This window comes from Eubalaena glacialis, chromosome 6 (genome assembly GCF_028564815.1).
Source record: "Eubalaena glacialis isolate mEubGla1 chromosome 6, mEubGla1.1.hap2.+ XY, whole genome shotgun sequence".
NCBI lineage: Eukaryota > Metazoa > Chordata > Mammalia > Artiodactyla > Balaenidae > Eubalaena > Eubalaena glacialis.
The window spans coordinates 9,080,978-9,096,921 of NC_083721.1; the positions used below are offsets into that span (position 1 = coordinate 9,080,978).

At 40.6% G+C, this 15,944-nt stretch overlaps 1 protein-coding gene across 5 annotated transcripts in view; it reads right to left on the reverse strand.

The window, feature by feature from the left end:
- Nucleotides 1-797: 797 nt before the first annotated feature.
- Nucleotides 798-15,944, reverse strand: part of DOP1B (DOP1 leucine zipper like protein B) — a 108,078-nt gene continuing 92,931 nt past the window's right edge. For 2 of the 5 annotated variants that reach the window (XM_061193951.1, XM_061193950.1), the window contains exons 31-37: nt 15,784-15,845; nt 15,152-15,280; nt 4,743-4,879; nt 3,638-3,693; nt 3,252-3,413; nt 1,630-1,759; nt 798-1,127 (exon numbers count right to left, since the gene is read on the reverse strand). In XM_061193951.1, the coding sequence (XP_061049934.1) occupies nt 876-1,127; nt 1,630-1,759; nt 3,252-3,413; nt 3,638-3,693; nt 4,743-4,879; nt 15,152-15,280; nt 15,784-15,845 (928 nt within the window). In that variant the 3' untranslated portion in view covers nt 798-875. Of the gene's footprint in view, nt 1,128-1,629; nt 1,760-3,251; nt 3,414-3,637; nt 3,694-4,742; nt 4,880-5,994; nt 6,118-15,151; nt 15,281-15,783; nt 15,846-15,944 lie in introns of those variants that run through there. The other 3 variants (XM_061193952.1, XR_009701328.1, XM_061193953.1) reach the window with 3 other exon arrangements.

Here is a 15,944-nt window from a genome sequence, read left to right on the forward strand (position 1 = left end):
AAGGAAGTTGGCATGAGACAAAGAGGCTCGAAAAGAGTGGGGTGACACGCTGCCAGCCTGGAGGAGTCCGTGCCTAGGAAGGGATTATTTTCATCAACAGCGATGTCTGCGGAGAGGTAAAGAGATCCCAGAAAGGACAGAGTAATAAGGAAGAGTCCAAAGAGTGAGTTTCCCTGACAATAGTTTCAGGCATTAGAGGCTCCGTGACCACGCTGACTGCTTTATGTTAAATGGAAAGTGCTGGCCAGGCACACTGTGGTACCATAACTAAGGTTACAGCTGTCAGACGTTTGAAAACTATGTATTTCTTACCCAGCAGAATAGTGTGAACACGTGACTTTTACTGGGCATGAGTTAAATACACTGAGATATCTTCAAGCTCCCACCTCTGCTGCATAGTCAATGGTAACGGGCAATTAGTATTTTCAGAAAATAATATATTTTCATTTTAAAATGTGGTACCAAAATAAATGTTTAAAGGGACATATGTAAGAAAGGTTAAAATAATAGTCAACAAGTTAAGATTTTTAGAGAGGTGTACTGACACAGACCCATGTATCTGCAACAAAGAAAACAACTCTTCAATCTCTTCATCCTCTACTGTATATTACAAATTTTGTGCCACCATTAGATGATATATTAATTTTATTTATTTACATAAATTGAGGAAGAAACATAAAATCAGATCCAAAAATACTACATGGCATTCAGGGAGGTGTATTTTGTTGCCCACCAGAAAAATGATCTGAAATTTACTTTCAAAATTGAGACAGACTTGTTTAAAAGCACTATCCTGGCTCCTTTTTTGTATTGAATATATCCTGGTTTTTCTCAAAGTCTCAGTAAATGGATTAAACAAGTTCTGGCTTACAAGGTTAACATTCTAGATGTTCCAAAAAATCATATTCAACACATTCTTCCAGTTGCTTCAAGACCCTTGAGCTATCTGCGACGGGAAACTCCACAAGTAGAGGGCCTCGGGTGTCAGCAGGCAGTTTACTTTGGGTTTTAAAAGCACAATTTAGAGTCTTGAAGAATGGCATCAATTGCCTAATGCTGGAAAGAGAACGCTGGCGCAGAAGAGGGAACTCGCTCTTCATGGTGATCTCATCTGAGCTGCCGATTTCCTGCAAAAAACCCACAACAACATGGCTTTGCTAAGGGTTAGAGATGCACGCGAGGCACATGCAGGCGGTGAAAGCTAAGAGATGGGTCCTTTATGAAATTCACTGTCAGCGCTGATGGTAGCAGCATCAACTCAAATCCTAGGTCTTCAGCTGCCATCTTCCACCAGGATTTCACCCTGAGCCCACCCCGCTGGGGCCACGGTCACCTCTCCTGCAGGCTCTTCCTCTGAGTCACAGAGGAACTCTGTGGGCAAGACTACTTCTACAGGACTGTGTCACCCAGGAGGCTTTACCTCTTAGCAACTGGGATGAGAAAGTGACATATAAATGCTAAAACAAAGATGAAATTTATAACCATCTCCAAGTTTGAACACTCAGTTAGGAGGCATTCCGAAAACTGTTCAAAGTCATTAAAATCAAATAGCATATGAAGTGCTTCACTCACTGCCTAGCCTTTCTCCCCTCTGCCACAAATATAACTGTTAAAAAGGAAAACATTTACCCCATATTTTAATTTTAGAAGTTCGAGAATCCTGACAGTGTGGGGTTTGCATTCTTGGTGATTCTCCTCTAGATCCGATGGGAAGGCAGGGCTCTCTGTGTCCACTTCTGGAACAAATGCCCACCTGTAACTGGAGGAAAAAAAATCTGAGGTCAGGCATGCTGGCTTGTAGCCCACTTAAAGAGTTATAAACAGTTTTACTGAGATGTAAATCACATTCACCGGTTTAACGTGTACAAATCAATAGCTTTTGGTATATTCACAGAATTGTACATCCATCACCATAATCAATTTTAGGATATTTTCATAACCCCAAATAGAATCCCTGTTCCCGTTAGCTCTCACCCCTCAATCCACTACACCCCTTTGATCTAGGCAACCACTAATCTATTTTCTGTCTGTACAGATTTTTTTATACTGGACATTTCATATAAATGGAATCACATAATACATGGTTGTTTGTGCCTGGCTTCTTTCACTTAATATTGTCAAGGTTCATCCATGCTATAGCATGTGTCGGTACTTCATTTCTTTGTATTGTAGAATATTTCATTGTATGGACACACCACATGTTATTTATCCACTGGTCAACTGATGGACATTTCTCTACCTTTTGCCTATTATGATTAATGGTGCTGTGCATACTCACGTACATTGGAACTCACTTAAAAAAAAAAACTTTCTTTTTTAGAGCAGTTTTAGGTTCACCCAAAATTGAGCAGAAAGTACAGAGGTTTCCCACTTGCCCTGGGCCCTGCTCTGCCATGCACAGTCTCCCTGACTACCAGCACGCCCACCAGAGGGGTACATTTGTTACAATCGGTGAACTGACACTGACTCAACATCATCACCCAAAGTCCAGAGTTCACCTTAGGGTTCACTGTTGGTGCTGTAACTTCTATAGGCTCAGACAAGTGTGCAATGACATGTATCATACGAAGTAGTTTCACTGCCCTAAAAATCCTCTGTGCTCTGCCTCGCTCTCCTCTCCCCCTTGGCGCACACTCAGCTGTTTACTGTCTCCACAGTTTTGCCTTTTACGGATCATCATATAGTTGGGATCAGACAGTATGTAGCTGTTTCAGATTGGCTTCTTTCACTTAGTGTTTCTAACCACAAACATTTCTACATGATTTCACTCTTTAGGGTAATAGGACAGAGAGAAGTGGCATCTGGGGCCAGGCATGAAATTAAACATATGAGCAGCTGTGTTAAGCCTACAGGAAATGTGAGCCAACAAGGGCAGAGCCAATTGGAGACGGCATGTTCCATTTATTTAATTAAAAACAAAGAGACAAAAAAATTATACAAACCCAGTGTGGATCACCAGCGGGTGACTCTGTTTTATAAGAACCCAATAGCAAAACCCACCTAAACACACACACACACACACACACACACACAGAAAGAGAAACCCGTACATAAACACTACTGTGAGCCAAATTCACCAAACCACAGATGTTGCAAGTAATGTGAAACTTGGTATTCTGAGCAGGCCCCTCGGCCACTAGTAACCCATGCTGTGGTGTCTTATATACTGTACAGGAAACAACAAGTGAAAATGCTCGCGAGGAAAGAAAGTCACCTCCTTCAAAGAAGACACGTGGTCTTCCCCGACTTACATCTGAAATAGCGGCATCTTGTCAGGTGGAAAAGAAAGTGCTGTGTCCAAGAATTTGCAAGCTGATAAATATAGGATAAGTTCACTCTGGGGTATCTCCCCCATCGAGGGCCCATTTCCATCAGAGACTGAAACTTTTATTCTGTTGATTTTGTTGCTGTTTCTGTAAATTTGCAAAGAAACTCTTGTTATAAATTCATTCACATCTGCTGTGGTCCTTTTGCCTATGCAATTTCCATAAGAAGGTTTTCCTTTTAAGAAATGGTCAGAATAGCTGGTCCCTTCACAACTACTTCAGGAAAACAGTATTTAGTGTTAGATAACCCTGCGTCATAAGGTGATGTCCATTAATCTTCATATATGTGTGCAGACTGCTGTACTACTTACCTCAATGATTCATCATCCTCTTTCAGATCTTCTTCAAGCTGTATGAATGTCTGAATCTTTAAAAAAACATGTGAATTCAAGTTACCATTTGAGAGAGTAAACCTAGCTTAATGTTTAAAATTTATATGTCCATAAAAAATAGCAAATAAAGCACAAGAAACAATCAAAAAAATGAAAAGACAACCTATGAAATGGGAAAAAATATCTGCAAACCAAATATCTGATAGCATAATATCCAAAATATATAAAGAACTCATACAACTCAGTAACAAAAAAAGCAAATAATCCAATTTAAAAATGGGCAGCATTATTTGCAGTAGCCAAGACATGGAAACAACCTAAATGTCCATCAAGAGATAAATACATAAAGAAATTGTTTTATATATACACAATGGAATATTATTCAGCCATGAAAAAGGAGGAATCCTAGCATTTCCAGCAACATGGAAGGACCTTGGGGGCATTATACTAAGTGAAATACGAAGAGAAAGGCAAATACTGTATGATCTCCCTTATAAGTGGAATCTAAAAAAATAAAACAAGGAACTTCCATGGTGGTCCTGTGTTAAGACTCCGTGCTTCCAATGCAGGGGGCGTGGGTTCAATCCCTGGTCATGGATGTTAACTAAACTTACTGTGATAATCATTTCATGATATACTTCAGTCAGATCAAGTTGTACACCTTAAACTTACACACTGCTATATGACACATATCTCAATAAAATTGGAAAAAAAAACAGTTTAAAAAATAGCAAATAGGGAGTTCCCTGGTGGTCCAGTGGTTAGGACTCAGCACCTTCACTGACATGTCCTGGTTGGGGAACTAAGATCCCGAAAGCCACATGGCACGGCCAAAAAAAAAAAAGCAAAAAAAAAAAGCAAATAATATCAAACTGTACAGATTAATTGGAATAACTGACGTTGAGAGAGCAACTATGATTATAGGATAAAATATCTCTATTTAAGCAAGAGCTGACTATGCACTACCAACGTGATTGAAAATTTTGCAGATGAAATTAGATATATATGAAATAATATATTATTCCTGAAAAAGCATTTTTAAAAGCTCCAATTTTGCTTTCAAGAGTAAAATATTTGCACTTACCAATTCAGAGACCATTATTGGCCACAATGAAGTCAAATGTTGAGGAGATATTCTTAGCAGCAAAACTCTGAAAAAAAGAAACATCTGAGCAGCAACTATGGATGTCTGTCCAACTCTGAGATTGTCTGTCAGGCGTTCTAAGGAAAGAAGATTTTAGAGATGTCACACAAATATGCAGTTTGGAGTTTCTCACTAGACAAAGAGGAATAATAAAATTGCAATTGCTTTGAAATTTGACAAGAACCTCATACATGAGATGGGTGTTGGGAGAATGGTTTTGTGCCCCGTGTTTGCCCCAGCACTGTTCTTTGTGAGGCACAGCAGTTTGTGGCTTTTGCTAAAGAAGTGAATCAAGTTCCTCTTATTCCCCTGCTGCAGCTGAGTAGAAAGGCATCAACTTCTGGCTCAAGCCAGAAATCCAGTGTGTGATCAATGAACATGTAATTATTCTTCTAAGAATATGAAACATGAGACACAGAAACTGAAGAGTCTTTGGCGAGTGATGGAACTATGAGATCATATAGATTGGTTGGCAGATGACACTATATTTTGGGGGTGAGGAGTGGCAAGTGAAGTGCGTGAATAAAATAGAATTATTCAGTAAAGTTTAGATTTGATGACCATGACAAAAACTTTAAATTCCTGCAGGAAAAAGAAAAAAAGGTAAACTCTCTAGTCCCTAACAGTCTTCCCCACTTCTCCACTGAAATAACTGTTTGCAGAATGTGATTTTTTCTCATAATTTAAGGTTTCTTAGGAAGATGACAAATTGCCATAGGAAACAGCTGAACTATGGTCATGCTGCTTAAGATTCGCTGTAGTAAATTAGTAATAAACTTCTCTTTACTTGAGGTAGCTTAAGTGGGTTTTTACTTCTTGCCTTTAAAAATACTCTGACCAAATGAAGGATCGTGCATAGATCAGACACTTGACAAACAGGTTGGCATTTTTTTTTTTTTAAATGGATGGATTTTATTCTTATTTTTTATTTGTTCATTTATTTATTTTTGGCTGTGTTGGGTCTTCGTTGCTGCACACGGGCTTTTTCTAGTTGCAGCGAGCAGGGGCTTCTCTTTGTTGTGGTGCGCGGGCTTCTCATTGTGGTGGCTTCTCTTGTTGCAGAGCATGGGCTCTAGGCGCGCAGGCTTCAGTAGTTGTGGCACGCGGGCTCAGTAGTTGTGGCTCACGGGCTTAGTTGCTCCGTGGCATGTGGGATCTTCCTGGACCAGGGCTCGAACCCGTGTCCCCTGCACTGGTAGGCGGATTCTTAACCACTGCACCGCCAGGGAAGCCCCAGGTTGGCATTTTTAAAGAGTGGTTCGTGCTTCTGGTTCTGGACAAGATGGAGTAAGTGTAATACATCCTATTTATCTAACTGCAAACAAACAAACAAAGAAAAACCTTGAACAAAAATACATAAACCAACTATCAGAAAACAGGTGAAGGAAAGGTGGCAGGACTGGGTAGGAACCTTGGGACTTAAGGAATGACCTGGAAGTGGGTTCCATGTGGTTTTTAAATTTTTTATTTTATCCCAGCTTAGGCAGTTGAAAAGAATGTAACCTGGAATGCCAAAAATCTCAACTTGAATGAGAAAAGATACCCAAAAGACACCAATGCAGAGATAATACAGAGGTTGGAATTATTGGAAAAGGATTTTAAAGCTGCTATCTAAAAATACTCTAATAACCAATTATGGACACTTGAAACAAATAAGAAATAGAAAGTGTCAGCAAAAAAATACAAGATACAAAGAAAAGTCAAATAGAAATTTTAGAACTAAAAAATAGAATCACCAGGAGAGAAAAACTTACTGTTGAGCTCAACAGCAGAATGGAGATGACAGAGGAAGAGGGGAATTCAAGACAGAATCAATAGAAATTATGTGAGCTGAACAAAGGAGAGAGAAAATATCAGAAAAAAAAAAAAAAGAACAGAGTCTCATAGACCAGTGGGACAACAAAAGATCTAACACTTGTGCACTGGAATCACAGAAAAAGAGAAAAAAGAGTATAGGTTGGAAAAATATTTTTAAAATGACTGAAAACTTTCCAAATGTGGTGAAAGATGTACATCTACAAATAAAAGAAGCTGAGTGAACTCTAAAAGGGATAAAACCAAAGAAATCATGTTCAGTCACATAATCAAACTTCTGAAAACTAAAGACAAAGAAAAAAATCTTGATAGCAGTCAGAGGGAAATTATACATTACCTAAAAGGGAGAATAATTCGAATAATAGCAGATTTCTCATTAGAAACCATAGAGTCAGAAAGAAGTTGCCATTTTTCAAGTGCTGAAAGAAGAACTTCAACCCAGAATTTTTCTATTTCCAATGAAAACATCCTTCCAGAATAAAGGTGAAAGAAAAAAAAAAAACAACCAAACCAAACCAAGATGAATGAAGGTGAAAAAAAAAAAGACTCAATGAAGGAGAACTAAGAAAACTTGTTAACAGATTTGCCCTCAAAGAATGGCTAAATGATGTTCTTCAGACAGAAAGGAAATGATAACGGTAGGAAACATGGAACATCAGGAATGACTAAAGAGCAATAGAAAGGGTAAATAAATGAGTATAAATAATATCCTTTCCTCTTGAGTATTTATGTTGGACAGTGAAAGCAAAAAGTGTATCTCTATCTCTTATGGTTCTAGTATGTAAACGTAGTATTTCAGACAACTATATCACATGGGAGAAAAGCAAATGGTGGTAAAATATTGATACTAGTAGACCACAGTAAGTATGTATATTCTATGTTCACTGTAATCCCTAGAGCAACCACTGCAAAAAGCTATATAAAGAGATATACCCCCAAACCATTTTAAATAAATCAAAATGGAACGCCGAAAAAATGTTCAAGTAACCTCAGGAAAATAGGAAAAGGGAAACAAAAGGAATGAAAAACAAGGAACAAACAGAAAATAAACAAAATGGCATAATATATCCTGACATGACACATCAATTAAAAGAGACTGGTTGAACGGATAAAAGGAATGACCCAGTTGTATGCTATCTTACACAAAACTCACTTCAAACATAACAATATGGCTTCCCTGGTGGCACAGTGGTTAAGAATTCACCTGCCAATGCAGGGGACACGGGTTCGAGCCCTGGTCCAGGAAGATCCCACATGCCGTGGAGCAACTAAGCCCATGTGCCACAACTACTGAGCCTGCGAGCCACAACTACTGAAGCCCGCACGCCTAGAGCCCGTGCTCCGCAACAAGAGAAGCCACCGCAATGAAAAGCCCGTGCACCACAACGAAGAGTAGCCCCCGCTTGCCGCAACTAGAGAAAGCCCACGCAGCAACGAAGACCCAACACAACCAAAAATAAATGAAATAAATAAATTTTAAAAAAAGATAAAACTACTTAAAAATATATAACAATATAAGTAGGTTAAAGGTAAAAGGACGGAAAAAGATACAATATGCAAACATTTTAAGAAAGCCGGAGTGGCGCTATTAATATAGGACAGAATAGACTTCAGAGCACAGGAAAGTACCAGGGTCAAAGAGGGACATTACACAGTGGTAAAGGTCAGTTCAACAAGAAGATATAACATTCCTAAATGTCTGTTCACCAAACAACAGAGATGTAAAATACTTGAAGAAAGAACTGCCAGAACTCAAAGAAGAATAAGTACTGACGACTGTAGCTGAACTTCAACATCCCTATCCCATGACTGATAGAACTCCTAGGAAAACAGTCAGTAAGGATATAGAAGAAGTGAGCAGTACCTTCAGCCGACAGGATCTAATAAACACTTGTAGAACACTCCACTCGACACCAGCAGAACACATCGCATTACGTGCTCGTGGAACATTCGCCAAGACTGCTTTACGACCCATGATATAACCGAACTTCAACAAATTTAAATCCTACAGAGAAGGTTCTCTGACCATAATGGGCTCAAACCGGAAATTAATAACAGAAAGATAACCAGAAACACTTGGAAATTAACAAACTTCTAAATTAGATACGGGGTGAAGAAGTATCAAAGGAAATAAAAAAAGATAAAGAGATGAATGAAAATTACAATATATCCGATTTTGTGGGATACAGTTAAAGTATTGCTGAGAGGGAAATTTATAGCACTAAATGCTTACATTATAAAAGAAGAAAGCACTCAAATCTATAATCCAAGCCACTACCTCACGAGACCAGAAAAAGAACAAAATAAAACCAAAGCAAGGACAAAGAAGGGCATAATAAAAAGCAGAAATAAATGAAACTGGAAACAAAACAAACAAAAATAATGTAGAAAAATCAATCAAATTAAAATGTGGTTATTCGAAAAGAACAAGAAAAGTGACAAACCTCTAGAAAGACTGACCAAAAAAGAGAGAAAGCAAATTACCAATATCAGGAATGAAAGTAGGGGTATCTCTAAAGACATCAAAAGGATAATGAGGGACTCCCCTGGTGGCTCAGTGGTTAAGACGCCACGTTCCCAATGCAGGGGGCCTGGGTTTGATCCCTGGCCAGGGAACTAGATACCACATACATGCTGCAACTAAGAGTTCATAAGCCACAACTAAGGAGCCCACATGCCACAACTAAGGAGCCGGCGAGCCGCAACTAAGGAGCCCCCAAGCTGCAACTAAAAGGAGACCACCTGCCACAACTAAGACCCAGTGCAACCAAATAAATAAATAAATATTAAAAAATAAAAGTGTTAAAAAAAAAGGATAATGACATTTGAATTACAGTTTTAAATGGGAATGCAAAATGGTGCATCCACTCTGGAAAACAGTTTGGCAGTTTCTTATAAAGTTAAACACACATTTACCATAGAACCCAGTAATCAAACCCTTGTACATTTATCCCAGCTTGCAGGATCTTAGTTCCCTGACCAGGGATTGAACCTGGGCCCTCTGCAGTGAAAGCACAGAGTCCTAACCACTGGATCGCCAGAGGCTTTATTTCTTTTTTTTTTTTTAATTTATTTATTTCATTTATCTTATTTTTGGCTGCACTGGGTCTTTGTTGCTGCGCGTGGGCTTTTCTCTAGTTGAGGCGAGCGGGGGCTATTCTTAATTGCGGTGAGCGGGCTTCTCATTGAGGTGGCTTCTCTTGCTGTGGAGCACAGGCTGTAGGTGCGTGGGCTTCAGTAGTTGTGGCACGCGGGCTCAGTAGTTTTGGCTCACAGGCTCTAGAGCGCAGGCTCAGTAGTTGTGGTGCACGGGCTTAGTTGCTCCGCAGCATGTGGGATCTTCCTGGACCAGGGCTCGAACCCGTGTCCCCTGCATTGGCGGGCAGATTCTTAACCACTGCGCTACCAGGGGAGCCCCTAGGCTTTATTTCTAATACCAAAAACTAGAACAACCCAGATGTCCATCAGGTAAATGGATAAATGAACTGCGGTACATCCATAAAATGGAGTATTATTACTCATTAAAAAAGATCAAACTCTTTATACACCCATGAACATACCCCACTTGCCTTTGGATGGATCTCAAAAGCACTGTACTAAATGAAAAAAGCTAATCTCAAAAGGTGACATTTACATAATACGCATGATGTATGATTCCATTTATATAACATTAAAGTGATGGAGAACAGATCAGTGGTTTCCAGGGGTTAGGGCTGGGTGGAGGGTGTGACTATATAAAGTAGTGAGTGACTTGAGGGTGTCGCTTTGTAGCGAGGGAAGAGTTCTAAATCCTGGTTGTGGTGTTGGCTACAAGAATTTGTATGTGGGATACGTTCATAGAACTAGACACACAAACACACACATAAAGAATGCATTGTAGAAACTGGTGAAATCTGAAAAAGTCTCAAGTTGAGTTATGGTAATACTCCCACATCAATTTCCTGGTTTTGATGAGGAACTATGTTTATGTGAGATGTTATCATGGGGGAAGCTGGACGAACAGTACACAGGAACACTAGGTACTATTTGTGCAACTTCTTGTGAGTCTTAATCTACTTTGAGATAAAAAGTATTAAAAAAAAAGTGGTTTGTACACATGGGGCATATTTCATATTGATGCTCCAAATAAAAGCTAAATTCGTGAGATTATTCTTCAGCCAAGATGATCTATTTTAGAATCTCTAATATTCCTTTCTTAGCTGAGTGATAAACCTTACAGGCTTAAGGAGTCCTGGTGAGCAGAGCCAGAGAGAGCCCTGAGCCAGAATCCCTGCACCACTGTCAAGGTTGCAGAACCTCGTTTAGGCTGGCCGCATAATCTTGCTGAGCCCATTTCCCATCTGTGAAACTCGCCTGCCTCAAAGGGTACCTACTAAAGAACACAGCCTGCTGCTGGGAGCCATAGGGCTCAGATTTCAGTCCAGGTTTTGCCAGTTAGTGGCAATGCAACTTTACGCAGGTGTTAATCTCTCTGAGCACCAGTATCCTGATGTAAAAATGGAGCTAATAAAGGACAATGAAGAAAACTTAAAAGATGGGAAGGACTTCAGTGGACCTGGAATGAGCCACACTCATCAGCTTAGAGGGAACAGAGTGTTCCCTATAGACCTTTCTGATCCCCTCATCAGGGGCCTTTGTAGTCTGTCCTCCTTTCATCCTAGACAAGCAGCATTTTATCGTCCCTCCTGTTTAAAAAATAATTGCTTTGAGCCGATTTACTTCTTTTGAGATCAATGTAAAATTTATGTCACTACGAGCCAAGATGTAAGGAGCTGCTCAGCTCTGCACCCTGAGTGCATCAATCCACCTCTTCCAGTGCTACTTGATGGTGATCAGTCGGGGGTGAGGACCCCAGAGGAGAAATGCCAGACCTTCCCCATTCCTGCCTCTTTTGATTTGGCCTCAACTATTCACCATGGTGTGCAACTTAGGAGCTTCCGGATGCCTCTACTCCCTTGACTGGGGCGTCATTGCTCCATGGGGCCAGTCAATGTCCCAAGACTGTCAGAGAACGTTCCGAATCCCATCACCCCAGGACCTTAGGGAAGCTGGGCCTATCAACAGTCCTGGAGACAATGACAATACAGAGGCAAGTGCTTTGCAAACTGTCAGTTAGTGAAAAACGGAATGGGGTAAACATGTTTACTTCTTCCTCTTATTTTTTTTAAAACAAGGACTCAAACAGGTATTTTTATTTTATTTTATTTTTTATTCTTTGGCTGCGTCTGTGGCACGAGGGATCTTAGTTCCCCGGCCAAGGATCGAACCCGTGCCGCCTGCAGTGTAAGTGCGAAGCCCTAACCACTGGACTGCCGGGGAAGTCCACCGTACTTTTTCAAACATGTAGTTTTTTTTTAAAAAAAAACAGCACTTGAGCTATCCAAAGTGGAGGGTATTTATTTGGAGAAATTCCTCTTTCTCCAAGGGCCCCCAAACCATCTCCTATTTAAAGTCAGCATTATGCTGACTTTCATATATGTTGTATGTATATAATATATAATGTATATAATATTATGTTGCCTCTACTTCTCTCTCCCTCTCTGAGCCATGATTTCTCAGAATTGGATGTTTACACCATGCCATAGTCAGATTCTCCATACCACTGATTGAAAAAGGCCACTGTCTGTTCTCTTCTTGTTCTACACATCTAATACCGTCTCTTTAGCTCTCTGGGCCTCACCCCAGGTTTTAGGAGAGTGTGTGATGGGACATGGGGGACAGAAGGCGCAGGTGTTTCTCCCAAAGTGAGAAGGCATGGCAAGGACTGTACAATGCACTGCCTACCATGCTCCCCTGCTGAGAAAGTGAACTTCACGCTGCCCTTTTGGACCACTGTCTGATGGCCAGGTGCATAAAGCACCATCACAGACGCCGCCTGTGAACTAGAGGAAATGTGGTTCCCGTTGTTCTCTCTCCCCTTTAAATCCTGTGAGGATGCAACAAAGTTCAGCTTTGACTCTGCACTGAGCAAAGTCTCTGGAGGGCTGCCATCGCCTTTAACGGCATTCCTGGTCACCCTCTGATCTAAGCAGCCTCCTGTTAGTAATTCAAGTAAGGATTTGTCAATATCTGAATATTCACTTTTATACATCTTAAGTATTCAAGACGTTAGGTCATGAACATCTCCTTACGTGCTTTACAGGCTGAAATTATGTCAGCAGAAGTATAATGGTATTTTCATTATTGCAAATATAAAATACTGTCATAATGAATACCCGTGAAAGCTGTTAATGTTTTGACCTAAAATAATTAAGACCTTTCAAGTGGTTAATCAAGTAGGGACGTGGGCTGAGAATTAATACAAATATTTACGAAAAGCACATGCTTTGTGAGCCGACAGATATTTATAAGAGCATTTTTTAAGAGGGTAGAGTAAGAGATTTATATCATAATTCTATGTGGAAACAACACGAATGTTCAACTGGTGAACTGGTAAACAAATCACAGAATGGAATACTATAGATAAATAGCAATAAAAAGAAATAAGCTGGGCTTCCCTGGTGGCGCAGTGGTTGAGAATCTGCCTGCCAATGCAGGGGACACGGGTTCGAGCCCTGGTCTGGGAGGATCCCACATGCCGCGGAGCAACTAGGCCCGTGAGCCACAGCTACTGAGCCTGCGCGTCTGGAGCCTGTGCTCCGCAACAAGAGAGGCCGCGATAGTGAGAGGCCCGCGCACCGCGATGAAGAGTGGCTCCCGCTTGCCGCAACTAGAGAAAGCCCTCGCACGGAAACGAAGACCCAACACAGCCATAAATAAATAAATAAATAAAAATTAAAAAAAAAAAAAAAGCTATTGATAAATACAACAGAATGAATGACTCTCAAATACAAAAGAAGCCAGACTCAAAGGCTATACACTGTCTAATCACATTCACATTTATAGGACATTCCAGAAAAGATGAAACTATATGAACAGAAAGAAGATTTAGTGGTTGATAGGGTCAGGGGGTAAGCGGAGGAGATGCCTTCTGAGGGGCACGAGTGAACTTTCTGGGGTGATGGAAACGTTCTGTATCTTGACTGCAGTGGTGGTTACGTGACTACATGTGTTTATCAAAATTCATAGAACTGTACAGCCAGAACTGTATGTAAATTATACTTTAATAAGTCTGAGCCCCCCAAAAGGATTTACACCGTATTTCTAATATTTGTAAAATTGTTTGTTATACTAGTCTTCATGATATTTCATATGATTCTTGAAAGCTTTTTTGTTTATTTTATTATATTCCATTTAGGCTACGTGTCTTAAGGAAAACACATTCCTGTTTGAGAGTTCTTTTGTATATTGGAGGAGGATGAATTAAAACAGAATGCTCACTTTGCCACCTCAACATTTTATGAGGAGGGGGAAAAACCTTTAAAACCATGTATAATATCCACAATCATTCATTCTTGAAGCAGACAAAGAATACCGCGAGTATGAAGAAGAGAAAAAACTGCTAAGGAAAAATCAGGTACTTCTCCAAAATCTTGCTCTGTCACTGGCCTTAGTATCTGTACTACAGGAGGGATCCAGCAGGAGACAGTGCTGAAGAAGTACTGCCAGACTTTAAAAAACAATCTAATAAAAACTAATAGCATTATAGGACTTCCCTGGTGGTGCAGTGGTTAAGAATCCGTCTGCCAATGCAGGGGACACGGGTTCGAGCCCTGGTCCGGGAAGATCCCACATGCCGCGGAGCAACTAAGCCCGTGCGCCACAACTACTGAGCCTGCACTCTAGAGCCCACGAGCCACAACTACTGAAGCCCCCATGCCTAGAGCCCGTGCTCTGCAACAAGAGAAGCCACCGCAATGAGAAGCCCGTGCACCACAACGAAGAGTAGCCCCCGCTCGCCACAACTAGAGAAAAGCGCGTGCACAGCAACAAAGACCCAACGCAGCCCAAAATAAATAAATAAAAATGTTTAAAAATTTAAAAAACTAATAGCATTATAATAATTGATTTTTCTCTTGCCTTTTTTAAAAAAATAAATTTATTTATTTATATTTTATTTTTGGCTGCGTTGGGTCTTTGTTGCTGTGCGTGGGCTTTCTCTGTCTGCGGCGAGCGGGGGCTACTCTTCATTGCGGTGCGTGGCCTTCTCATTGCGGTGGCTTCTCTTGTTGTGGAGCACGGGCTCTAGGTGCACGGGATTCAGTAGCTGTGGCACGTGGGCTCAGTAGTTGTGGCTCATAGGCTCCAGAACGCAGGCTCAGTAGTTGTGGCGCACGGGCTTAGTTGCTCCGCGGCATGTGGGATCTTCCCAGACCAGCGCTCGAACCTGTGGCCTCTGCATTGGCAGGCGGATTCTTAACCACTGCACCAGCAGGGAAGTCCCATAATAATTGATTTTTAAAATAACGTTTCAGATTTACCGATATATTTCCAAAGTTCTTCTACAATCAGCTCTGCTGAGTACTCATTTAACGTTTGACCATACTGCCAACACCTGCCCTGGGCCCCTCTGGTTTCCAGCCATGTTGGCCACTCTGGGCCTGTCTCTGTGGGGGGTTGGGGGGGTGGGCTGGGGGAAGGGCAGGGCTTCTTACCTTGGATCAGAGGAAGGTAAAGGTGGTACTGATCAAGTTCTCCACTTAAGACGGCAAAAGCCTGGCGCTTTAGCAGCATGGCTTTCTGCTCAAAACTTGAGAACAGTTTTAAAGAACTGCTCTGCATGCCTGGAATAAATAGAGCAAATAAGTTCCACTTAGTGAGAACACTACAATGAGAGGTAAGTGATGAGAAATTCCTACTCTTCTTATCTTCCCTGGTGAAAGATCATGATCTTGATTAAGGGCATGTAGTTGTTACTCAAATATTTAAATTTATAAAAGTACTTATTTCTTTCATGATACTGAATGATGGGGTATTTGAAGAGGATATGAGGTACAGGAAAGTACTTCTAACCAATTGTGGTCAACTTATCATTACTTTCAAAAGTATTTTCTCTGCTACAAAACTGCAAAAAAGGTAGTTAAAGGCATTCGTGTCATAGACTGGAAATAGGAAGGCTCACTCACGTAGTCCCGACATATCCTGCACATCACATTACACTCTGTGGCTGAAATGGCACTAAAAAAGTTTTGAGCTGGGCTCTGAAATACGTGGTAAAAGCTGATTATGACCAAAAGGAATTGGTCCTTTAAAGTGTGACTTATGTGCACATAACAGAAGAACTTACTCATTAAATCTTTAAACATTGTTTTCTCATGAGTCAGAAGATGGTCAATAATGGACTTCCAACTGGATATTAAAAAAAGCAAAATTAATTAAATATGCAAAGGGTGACAGTCTGATTAAAAGCATCAAGAAAAGAACATGTCCCTTTAAGATCTATTAAAA